Source organism: Neodiprion virginianus, chromosome 3 (genome assembly GCF_021901495.1).
Source record: "Neodiprion virginianus isolate iyNeoVirg1 chromosome 3, iyNeoVirg1.1, whole genome shotgun sequence".
Classification (NCBI taxonomy): Eukaryota; Metazoa; Arthropoda; class Insecta; order Hymenoptera; family Diprionidae; genus Neodiprion; species Neodiprion virginianus.
The window spans coordinates 41,459,661-41,472,171 of NC_060879.1; the positions used below are offsets into that span (position 1 = coordinate 41,459,661).

General features: G+C 38.6%; 1 protein-coding gene across 2 annotated transcripts; it reads left to right on the forward strand.

The window, feature by feature from the left end:
* Window positions 1-7,820: 7,820 nt before the first annotated feature.
* Window positions 7,821-11,111, forward strand: LOC124300962 (juvenile hormone acid O-methyltransferase-like). 2 transcript variants are annotated; one of them, XM_046755494.1, is made up of 6 exons: window positions 7,821-7,905; window positions 8,921-9,094; window positions 9,171-9,342; window positions 9,430-9,562; window positions 10,084-10,231; window positions 10,303-11,111. In XM_046755494.1, exons 2-6 carry the CDS (start codon window positions 9,001-9,003, stop codon window positions 10,491-10,493), a joined length of 738 nt encoding a protein of 245 aa, XP_046611450.1. In that variant the 5' UTR covers window positions 7,821-7,905; window positions 8,921-9,000; the 3' UTR covers window positions 10,494-11,111. The 2 variants fall into 2 exon arrangements, with proteins under 2 accessions (XP_046611450.1, XP_046611449.1); XM_046755493.1 differs by lacking the exon at window positions 7,821-7,905 and having other exon boundaries at window positions 8,846-9,094.
* The last annotated feature ends 1,400 nt before the right edge of the window (window positions 11,112-12,511 follow it).

Sequence of the window (12,511 nt, forward strand, 5' to 3'; positions counted from 1 at the left end):
TGGGATGCGGTCTAGATAAACTAGCATGGAACAAGGTAAGAACCATGTTACGATTTATTTTTGGAGGAACGGGAATCAAAATTTTTGCTTGTACAAATTTAAAATTAATAGAAAATCAAAAACTCCAAACGATATTTGCTGTTATGAACCCTAGGTCAAACTTGAAGGTTAGGAGTAAACCGAACCAATGGAAGATATTACCCATCGATTCGAAAATTTCAAAACTACCTGCTCCAAAAATAAAGCGACCATTAGCTAAATCAGACTCAGTCCCAAAGAAAAAGTCAGCTGACGAAACATTCTGTCCAAAAACAAAGACTACCATAGAGCCGGATGAGAACGCGATCTCAACAAGAACTCGATCGAGAGCTAGGACAACAGCAGGAAGTAGGCAAGCTGTTTCTGAAGACTCATCCGACGATGAGTCTTCCGAACCGCCGGCCTACCGGAGGCAAAGAAGTGTATTACCGAATCTAGGTCTTGAACAACCTACTACATCCCAGGGAACACAACAACCTGAACAAACAGACATTGAGACTGACGACGACAACGTTGAATCTGATTCTGAGCCTGAAAATATAACGGTAAAATTAAAATCACCGCGTGATAGAGATAGCGATTCGGATGATGATGTATTTTTGCAAACAGAAGCGAGTCGTAAAGCTAAATTATCTATAGATCCTAAAGAACTAAGGAAATCATTTGACCTTTTTAATAAATCTTTGCGCGAAAGAAGTAATCTGAATCCGAAGGAGTTGCAAGATTCATTTGAACTCTTTGACAAGACCTTGCACGAGAGGAGTCTTCTAGACAACTCCCGTAACTCGGATGCAGATGAAATAGAATTACCAGGCCATATATCAGAGGGTGAAGAATTAGACACAACCATACGTGAGGTACTCGACGAAAAAGACGAGACGGATGACGACGAACTGAATAACAAAATTGAGAGATTTTTAGAAAAAGTTAAGAGAAATCAAGGAAATAATAGCGTGGCTGGACAGACTAATACCAATCAAAGTAATTTGAATGAGACAGTAGTTAGTCGACCTTTGCAGAAATCGGCATTACCAACACCTATAGTCGCACCCAGACCAATAGCACTCTCAACCCCGTATCCTTTGAATATGATACCTGAGGTGAATGAGAGAGGGGACATTTCAGTGAAAAGCAAGGTCAGCAAAACGCCAAGGCGTTTACAGCCGCAATTAGAATTCCGAGATTTACCAACACAAATTGAAATTACGGAAAGCATACCCCCAGATTTAGAAACAATATCGCCATTAAAATTTCCAAAAACAAGTTACCATTCAGGGAATAGAATTTCATTCAGTCGTGAAAATTTGACGTACCGAAAAGACAATTATGTACATTTCATATCAATAGATTCAGAATTTTCTACACCAGTCAGCAGACTGTTGAACGATTTGGAATTAATAAATGCAGACGATCATAGTGATGCAAGACCAAAATTAGGCCAAGTCATTATAACAAAAACGGGAAAATATAGCATATTTAGCCTCGTGGTTAAAAGAAAACATTTTGACAAAATTGAATTACACAACGTCAAGGTAGCTTTGGGAAATTTGAAAACAACTTTACTAGATCTGAAAATAAAAACATTTAGAATTTCAAAATTAGGGGATATGACTGACGAACTATCAATAGACATCGCGAATTTATTAATATATATTTTTGAGGACGAAGACATAGACATTACCATCTGTTCAGGTATAACCGAGATACCACCATCGGAAATAAGACCAGGCATAATTTCGGAAATGCATAGTGGACTAATGGGAGGACACAAAGGCGTGACCAAAACTTATCGAAGAATCCGCGAAAGATTTTATTGGCCACGAATGAGAGAGGATATTAGTAATTTCATTCGAAGATGCGAAAGCTGTCAAGAACAAAAGCTAGTTCGCGTTAAGACTAGAGAGCCAATGCTAGTAACGGACACTCCATCTGAGCCGTTTCAGAAAATTTCACTAGATACGGTAGGTCCACTTCCGCAGACCCCTAGTGGCAACAAGCATATCTTAACTATGCAGGATAATTTGACAAAATTTTGTATCGCCGTGCCTATTCCCGATATAAGAGCTGAGACAGTGGCTCATGCAATGGTAAAACATCTAATTTTGCAATTTGGATCACCTAAAATTATTCTGACAGATCGAGGAACAAGCTTCGTAAATAAATTATTACAAGAATTAGCTAGACTTTTCAAAATCAAACATATTACTACTTCCAGCTATCGACCACAATCAAACGGCGCATTAGAACGTAGCCATATTGTTTTGACAGAGTACATCAAACATTATATTAATGAGTTTGACGATTGGGATGAACTAGTTCAATTTGCCATGTTTTCATACAATACGGCAGTTCACGAAGCCACAAACTTCACACCGTATGAGCTAGTTTTCGGAAGAATAGCGCGCTGTCCAACTTCGTTTGATACTGATGAAAACCGTTTAACGTACAACTCGTATCTTGAAGACCTAATGATCAGATTAAACGAAATGCAGGCCTTGGCTGCGACCAACTTAGTGCAGGCAAAGGAAAGGTCGAAAATGTATTACGATCGAACAGTACATCCGTTCAAGGGCAAAGCGGGAGACATGGTACGGGTGCAAATAGAAGCTAGAAAGGGAAAGTTTAGCAAACGATACCAGGGTCCATACAAAATTGTTAAAATCTTGGAAAACAATAACGTAGTATTAGAAGGTAACAACGGTGAAAGATTCATTAAACATGTAGACAAACTCGAATTGGCTTACTGATGGAACGCATTGTAGACTGATTAATGCAACTACAAATATGAGATTGGGAGTAATGTACATTCATTTTCGAACTTGAGGAAGAAGAATACCATGGATTCATTAGGGGAATTTATCTTATTAATTATCGGATCTTGGATATTGAGAGAAACGTACTTGGAGGACTACATGATCACATCATTTACCAACAATCGTGGGATATACTATGAAAAGTTACATAACATCAGACTTAGGGAAGCAGATTAGTTGCTCAGGAGTAAGTGCAGTACGAGAGGCACTGCGGAAACGATTCTTTATTTCTAAGTAATTTTAAGCTTAACGCCAACGGATGGGGCGTGACCAACCGCAACGAGGGATATTCAACTGTAACTAGCTCTAAGTTTGAAGTCTAACACCTAAGAGGGAAGTTCAGCGATGAACTTGATCTGCCCTTAGAGTTTGTTCAGAAGCTTCTGAATGGATCAACTCAGTGTGATGTTAACCTTGAAACCTTTCCCTTCTTTCAAATTCCTTTCATTCCAAATTAACGTTAAAAATGCTACAGTATATTAGGCAAAAATGACCATTGGAACTTCGGCAATTATTTAAGGCAAATGGCAATTTGGTGAAAACTTTTACAAAACCTAACAGGAGAAAAGGCGAGTTCGAGTGGCTGAATGCAGTCGACGGGCTGTTTGGGTCCAGAATGCACTACTCCAAAGGAACCCAGATGCCAAAACAAGGCAGCACTTAAAAGTACTGCCAGGATTCCTGTTCGTCAACCTATTAATGAGTATCCGCTACGAGGGTACACATACGACTACGACTCTCAGTGGGTCACATGATACTGGGCCCACCACAAAGATCTAAATGCACGGAATCCGGCCTCTACCAAGGCATAAGGCTCTCCAGGTAGCCGAGCATCCAGATCTCGTTCACCAATCAGAGGACACGGTACACCTGATGTTCAGCAGCGCCAAAGCCAAATGTCAACCAACGCAGAACACACTAGCCGTTCCACCAACGTTTCGCATAAGTCATTTTCGCTATAAAGGCCGGTTGACCAGTTTACTGATCACAGAGAGTTATTCTCCCGCCGACCTTACATCCTAGATTGTGATAGCAACAATTGTCACCATGTTATAAGATATACCACCTTTATTCCCTTACGTTATAGTTATCCTTAATGTAAGGCCGGCTGACCAGTTTTACTGATCACAGAGAGTTATTCTCCCGCCGACCTTACATCCTAGATTGCGAAGGCAACAATTGTCGCCATGTCATAAAATATCCCACCTTTAATCATATTATTATTCCCTTACGTTATAGTTATCCTTAATGTAAGGCCGGCTGACCAGTTTTACTGATCACAGAGAGTTATTCTCCCGCCGACCTTACATCTTAGATTGTGGTAGCAACGATGGTCACCATGTTATAGAATATACCACCTCTAATCTTGTTATCACTTCCTTATGTTAACTTTATATATATAGTGTTCTTAATGTAAAGGCCGGCTGACCAGGTTACTGATCACAGAGAGTTATTCTCCCGCCGACCTTAAATTTGTTTTTATAAGCTATATAATACCTTAATGCTTCATCATCATTGTGACACTATCACATGTACACATACATTATCTTTTAATTACTCTCAATTCCTGTATACCTACTAGCCTTTCATTATTCATCAACGGGGACGTTGATGGTTTCTAAGTGGGGAGGGATGTTACGCCCCGACGTACCGCCTTGGCGTACCTTTTTCTAAATTCCATTTCATTTCATTGCTTTAATTTCTTCAATGCACAGATATCATTTCATCAAAATCTCATATTCTAATAACGGCGAGTTCCACCCCTCCTGGCAAAAGTCACGTAGAGACCAACGATGATCCCTAGTATAAGGTTCAACTTTATTCTATTTATCTGGTACCAAGAACTGAGATGAGAGACTGCTGAGTTAGTATCAGTAGCGCTCAGCCTGGAAATATTCCTCTTTTTAAATTAAAATTATAATCAATAACTAGGATAAACCACTACCTTCAGAACCATCAAATTAAAATAGATTACTCACTGGAATGTATGAATGAATGTGTGAACATTGCATGCAAATATCATTTGTTCATATTTTCAACGTGTCACCGGCGAGATTGAGAATCGTCGGAACACCGTCGAAGAGCGAGAAGTAACGCTGACCATGTGGATTTGGGCTCCAGGAGGTCGCCCTCGCACCTCATTGGCTAATTACCGTTGTAACTAATTACAACTGCGGCTCCTTGGACCCTCGGGCCCAAGAAGCCGCGTCTTTCGTCTGTCAAGTCGCGAAGTGCGTGGACGTAAACCCGGATTAGCCCTCTCGAGCAAGAGTAGCGTTTGGAAAATCTTAATTGTGACCGGCCTAAAGTCTCGCGCTAATTCGTTAAATTCGAGCTTCAGTTATCCTGTTAGCTGCAAAAGACTCACTATCTTCTACATTTCCATCTTTGCTGTTCTTTACTAAATCTCGTTATTTCGCGAATAGACATTTTTATGCAGTTCCATTTTCCTCAATTAAACCAAGTTCGGCCCTGATTCAAACCGAATCAGGTAATCTTAAGTAATAATAATAATAATTACACTTTCATTTTCAATAAATTAATCGTTTCAATTAATTGATCATACGTTAAAATCAGAAAAACGGACACTTTCGATTATAACTCTCGGTAACAAAATATCAATCTAAATTCACAAAGACTAAGTGACCAACGTGCAACATCATTCGATTCATCAACTATTCCAAATTTGAGGTGAGGCCCCTGGTCCAACATTCTACTGACGCAGACCGACACGATCCGACGGCTCTCAATCTCGCCGACCGATTCACCCAAAAGCTAAGTCAATCCGAGTGTAAATCTTCTAAATTAGACGAATTCTTGTTCACCTTGATAATCAAAATTTCTTCAGTAAATTCACAAAAACCAAGCATAGAATTGGTGGCTAGCTTCACTACCCCCAATTAAATTCCATTTATTGTTTCCAAGAATTTACAAATAAGACTAAATGATTAAATATATATATTAAATATATATATATATAATATTAAACGATTTAAGATAATCTAAAAAGAGAGATACAATACAATACAATATTCACGACCAGCTAGTTATAACCATCGTTCAGAATAGATGTTCCTGGTACCAAATAATAATATCCATTAGAATCAAACAACACACGATTTGTATAAACTTGAATATTTCATAAATTGTTATTTTTGGCTCATATATATTTTTATCACCATCGATTGTTACCAGATATTTCGATAACTAAATTGAACCAGAATATACTACATCTTTTACCAGTTAAATCTTTTTAAACATTTATTTTGAGCGACCTTCTTCCCATTTTCTTTATTATAAAATAGCCTCAACTATTTAAACAAACCTCACAGACCTGTACAGGTCTATAGCAACACGATCCTACAAATTACCGGCGTACCGAAAGGTGGGTCTTTCTCTTAGTTTTAATTATTATTCATTGTCGTTACGTGGGAGCTAGATTATTAAATTAATCATCAACTACCACCGCTCAGTACACCCTCACCCCCACGTAACAATAGCGAGAAATATGACAAATATTTGTCCAACTTTATGATTTCAAAATTAACATATTCTCGTAAATTCGGCGAAGCGTAGACGGAAATAAATGATTCGCTGCATCAGAAAGTTTTAGTGTTGATATTAGGACACCGGAAAGAATTTAGCGCAGCGGTTGGAAATTTTCAAGTTTAACAGGCTAGCTAATTTGAAAAGCTCACTTGGCACAATGTTTGCTATTACAGTAAAAATTCTTGCTTCGACAGCAAGAATTCTGGTCGTGTGTATGTGAATATTATACAATTCGCTGGACCAGGACATTCTTTTTTTCCGTTACAGATATCATTTTCTTACGAGTTTGAGCCCCGTAGGAGATAAAACGTTCCCTACTGACAGTGTTGGATAAAAATACAATGAAAAATAATCCCATCATTCTCTATGTAATTTTGACGTCCCGTTTCTTTGTTCCCAAAGGTAAAAAAGGAAGTTGTTGTAATCACCCCGAAAATTGAAGTTGTGTTGTCGGTAGATCTCCACGTTTTTGAAGTCTAGAGAGAATCGCCTCCAATCATTTCCAGATTATGATGTGTATATATATGTACGTGTGGTTTGCGACATGCGTTTCGGCGGATCCAGAAAAAATTATTTCACAGCTTAGAATGCACCAAGATACGACCCCGGGACCTTTGCTTTTCGAAAGATTGCTCCGACCACTGATTACGAGCTGATCAGGCCGCTGCCGAATCATCTTTCCGAACCGCTACTCAACTGCGTCAAGAAATGCCACGTTACATAATGTAAGTATGTAATCAATATTTTTATCCGACGATATCTAGAACTAGTTATCAAATTTTTATGGTATTGGTCTCAATCTGCGCCGCTCTTTCAAACTTCGACCTGAAAAGATATTGGCCACAACATATGAAAAATTTTACTTACGATCAGAATCCGGAGAAAGTTGGCAAGTCGGTTATTATTCATCTGAATGTGAGATGTGGTCAAGATCGAGATAACGGCAAAACAAAAATTGGACATCGTGTAGAACTCGCCAGAGTGAATGTAATAGGATGTAGAAAGAAAAATCTGGTAATTCTCGAAATTCAAAAGTTCCTCCTGGATATTTTTTCATGACGACAAGTCAATTTATTCAGTCAGCTTGTACACTGTTGACTGTGCATTGGCAATTTAGCGAACATTCGTGAAAGTTGTGACTTCGTTTTCTGCCAGCATACATTACGCTTTGATCGATCCAAAAGTATCCACTCGTGTTTCCCTCGACGCATTATTTTTTGTATCTCTGAATCAACGCGATGAAATTGCATCTGCACTGCAGTATGACTTCATTTAGAACAATAAAATTCGCAACCTTGATTGACGTCGATGGAGATTATCAGCAGATATCGTTATAAATGTCGGTTGTTTTTATCTATAACTGTCCGATATCACAGATTTCTAGAATGACAGATGCAATGAAATGCAGTGCGTACACAGTTGCACATTGTACCGTGACGGGTCCGCATAATTTTAATAAGCTTACATTAATAGTTTGTTTGCACGGTCGGCTCACCGTCGAAGAGTAAGAAAATTAGTCAATTAATAAATACGTTGATTTGCGATTCTTTAAATATCTTCTCTTCGTCTTACCCACGAAGTGAATTTGGCCACAACCACACCTATCGGCATCCGTTATGAAATCAGCCAGTATCGCAGTGAGCTTTCTCAAGTAGTGGTTAAGGAAGACCCATCATATTATCGGTTTTCAAATTGATATGTCCTCTAATCTTACGCGTGAAAAAAAGGGTATTCAGGAAATCGGCAGACTAATCACCATACACGCCAATCCACGAGATATTTTCCAGATTCGATCGTATCGTTGATTTTTTAAGATTAGACTGTGAATATTGTGAACATTAGAATGTCCCACCCAAACAAAATTAAAATGGTAATTCTTTGGGCTTTGCTGAAATCTGATGCTGTGAAGTATTTTGTACAAAATTTAGATACGCAGAACTTGTGCGGATTCACAAGAAAATTCCGGAATTTCGAAAATCAGTTGAGAAACTTTTCAAATACAGTACGTGTGACGTAGTATCAAGTAAAACGAAAATTCTTCGGGGTGATTTTGAAATTCAGGTTTGGGAAATTCGAAATTGCAGAATGAAATGAATAGAGATGCATATTAATTCCTTTCGCTAGAATAAATTGTTTATTTTAACAAGACTGTAATCTTTGTACACTTGTCACGTGAATTCAGCGGTATGTCTAGTTAATGCCAAATACCGTACAGCAAGTGGACGGTAAATTTACGAATATAATAAATATACTACATAATTTAGTAAATTCAGAATAGGCTTTTGCGTTTCTCCAAACGAATCGAGCTAACCTACAAAATTTTATTGCATACTTAATGAGAATGCTCGGTAACGACACTTTTGTGTAATAAATGTGTAGTGAATTTACGAACATTTTAACAGTGCAGGTAGCCACATCGCATTGAGATGAAGACAAAAAAACTTTTCAGCATTCTTATACATCGCAGAACGTTGCTAGTAAGAGAAGTAAGTCTCACAGTAGAACGATGTTCAAACCAGCCCTGTACTCTAAAATCAACAACGAGGCGCGTCGTGATACCAGGGACTTCATCGAAGAATATTCTAATGAAATTGGCCAAATGTCAGGACGGTGCCTTGACATCGGAAGCGGTCCATGTGACGTAGTCACCGATTTTCTCCTTCCAAAATTAAACCCGAAGTCTACCGTTGTCTGTAAGTTTCGACCAGCACCCTCATAACCAGTGTTACCGAGACTTAATTCCACCGAATGATTATACTCTGACTTCAGGCTCGGACATTTCCAAGCCCATGTTGGACTACGCAAAGGAAAAATACGGCGCCAACGATCGGCTATCCTTTCTCCAGCTGGACATCGAGTCTCCGACGCTGGCCGAAGATCTAGTTGAACAATTCGATCACGTTACGTCGTTCTATTGTTTACACTGGTGCGAAGACATGCGGTAGGTTCTCGTCACTCGTCTCCTCGGATGGCTCGATCATTATCTCTGGCTTACGGAGTCACACCATGATATCGTCCCTGCTTTCAGCCAAGCCTTCGAGAACATCTTTGAACTGCTACGTCCTGGAGGTTCGGGCTTCTTGACCTTTGTGAGCGATTTTTCTTGCATGGACGCGTACAAGGTGCTGGCGGCTATCCCTCGATACCAGCGTTACATGACGGTATGTCGTTGCTTTCAACCTCGTTGTATAATCCACGTCATTTTAGTATCTATCAGCGTTTACGTAATTTTTGCATTTATAAATCGTTTATCACAATCCGACACGTGTGTCGCAGTACATTTGTCGAGTTCAGAAATAATCTCATAATTTTGCTTATCAAAGGTTGTTTGTAATGTGTGAAATTTGATAGCAAATATTTTTCAATGCAAAATAATATTTGCGAGTTGGGGAGAGGCCAACCCCATTCCTCCGTCTTTGCTCCCTCCCCTGGAGCTGACGGTACTATGCCCACTGCTTCCCTTTCCGTCTTCGTCTCGACGTTTCGAGTACCGAAATCTTCTCCCCTCTTCAGGAATTGCCGATCTGGCGACGGCCGCGTACATTCAGTAAATACTTATTTCGCATCATGACAAAAGTGCGAATCTCTTATAAGGATTCTGAGACTCGCTAAATTGTAAGGATAACACATTTGCAAGATGCAGCCCAAACAATACTCCCGATTGATTCATATTCAATTACAGGATGCGGACAGGTTCATTCCCGTATTTCAGCACGCCGAACATCCACGCGAGAACCTGAAAAAATTGCTTCGAGAGGTCGGCTTTGAGATCAGCCACTGCAGTCGCAGAGAAATAAGCAACATTTACGACACTCCGAATGATTTCGGCAGTAAGTATAATTGTCTTCGCGATAGATCAAATCATTACAGCAGTCTCGTCAGGATTTTAATCCGTTTTTAGGAGTAATGGCAGCCGTCAACCCGTTCATTCACCGCATGCCGGCTCAACTACAGCGAGAGTATGAAGTAGATTTGGGCATAGAAGCGACGAAGAACGCGATTGTCTTCAACAAGGATAACAATGGTGGCTCCAACATACTCTGCAGACATCACATGTTTGTAGTTTACTTGAAAAAACCTTCGATCAATTAATAGACAGCCAGATAACCAACGAATGTCCGCATCTTGATCTTTCTTCGTATTCTTTGTTATTGATAAAAACGATTACTTTCACTTAGAAAATTGAAAATATAATTTAAGCTATATCGCTTGTATAGTTGGAGTATGAAAACATACACGAGATCTAACAATAAGTTTGGTGAAAAATAGAAAATGTACGTTTTCTCCATCACTGCCTTGATTGTAACGAGGAGCTTTCGCACTTTTGAAAAGAGAAAACGCCCTGTTATCTTACTTTTGCTAGCTATATTATGGTTCTAGGTTTTGATTTTTCTTACTGTACTTGTAGGCTCCTTGTTATCATTTTACGAATAATCGTCAGAGCTAATAATTACTTTTATTATTATTAGTTATATTATGTATCATTATTAATTTTACCATTATTTTTATCTATTGATTTCCAAAAAACAAAACCGTCAATATGGGCCCTGAAAATGAATCTACCATGATATAGAATCCATCCAACAGCCACCAATAGCTTCACGACACCACCAATACCTTAACACTCAAAGTATGACTTGACGAACAATCAAATCTAGCACATCATTTTCTTCAAAATTGGAAATACAAGCACAAATTTTGGGTCTCTCAGAAACTTGTTACTTCTCCAAAAGATTCTCCTGAATTTTCCGCGACCTCGTACAGCACATCAGTCCTATCCATGTATCTGATTTACCATAATATCTAAGCGTAATTGCCATTGCTTCTCAGTATCATCTTTAACGGAGAGTCTATGAATGTTTCGAGTAGAATTAAAATCTTTCCTATAGATCTGCTGATGTTACTTGCTTTACTTTTTAACGCTTCATGTGTTCGTCGGGTAAGGTCGGAAAGGCCAACCAAGTTTATTTAACCCTTTGTGGGGTTTGAGGCGACCTATTTTTTTTTTTTTTTTATTATTATTTCTTCGATGTTTCGTGACTTTTACCTGTACTAAGGCGTTTTTCAGACTCTTAGGTTCCTAAATGTATTCATTATGAGAAATTGGATCAACTGACTTGTTTTGTTTTGATTCTTATAAACAATCAATTTAAAAAAATCAATATCTTCCGAAAAAATCGGCTTTGGGTAAACGTATAAAGCTAGAGCTCTGAAAATTTTTACAAATCCTTTCTATTCTTAGTACTATTATATGTACGTATATGTTTTTTACAAATTTTTGTAAATAATTTTGTAATTTTTGACACGCCAGTCTTTGCAAAAAGAAAAATTTATAATTTTGAATAACCCCAAAACCCAATAACCTTATAATCAAATGTGACATATCCATGTTTTACGGTGCGCTGAGTACGTAATATAATTTTACACGAGGCAAATGGCGAATGATTCCATATTCCAGCATTAGATGGCGAATACAAACCCGCAATCAAAAATCAACTCTTGAATACTTATAACTAGAGCTATTGTCGCATAGAACATTGTCTTTTCTTTGCGTTTTTTCCATTTGAGTGGAAGAATGAGAAATCATAAATAATGTAAAAACATCAAGAAAAAACAAAGAAGTAACTAATTTCATCCCATGTCCACGTCGTTAGTCCTGGGTCATGCTGAAAGGGAGAATAAGCGCCTTATTTCATTTTATATTCAGGACTTTGGAAATGATAGTCACTACCTTGGATCCACCATCTTGAATAATGCAAATCTGATGTCTGCTTCGTAATCAGCGATTCCAAAAACCCCCGGATATCAAATTTGGCACAAATCGGTCGATTTTTTAAAATTTCGTCCACCATCTTGAATTTCGCAAATCTAACCTCAGATTCGTAATCAGCGACCCCGAAAACCCTTTGGACCACTTGGACTTTGGTGATTGGTTTTATTTTTAAATGTGCCCCTCAAAGGGTTAATTAACGACATTTCGGCTGGCCCAGCCAATTAATCATTGATTAAATAAACTTTGTGGTCCTTTTTGACCTTACCCGACGAATACGAGGAGCAGTGCACCTCAAGTAATCAATCAGGCCCTGACACTGCCGTGTCCCTACCTCGTT

Bases quoted from the DNA above. Each gene is read 5' to 3' on its own strand.
- LOC124300962 (XM_046755493.1), top strand. From the start codon at position 8,908: ATGTTCAAACCAGCCCTGTACTCTAAAATCAACAACGAGGCGCGTCGT. The intron at 9,563-10,083 runs GTATGTCGTTGC...ATTCAATTACAG, and splicing joins GATACCAGCGTTACATGACG to GATGCGGACAGGTTCATTCC. The intron at 10,232-10,302 runs GTAAGTATAATT...ATCCGTTTTTAG, and splicing joins CACTCCGAATGATTTCGGCA to GAGTAATGGCAGCCGTCAAC.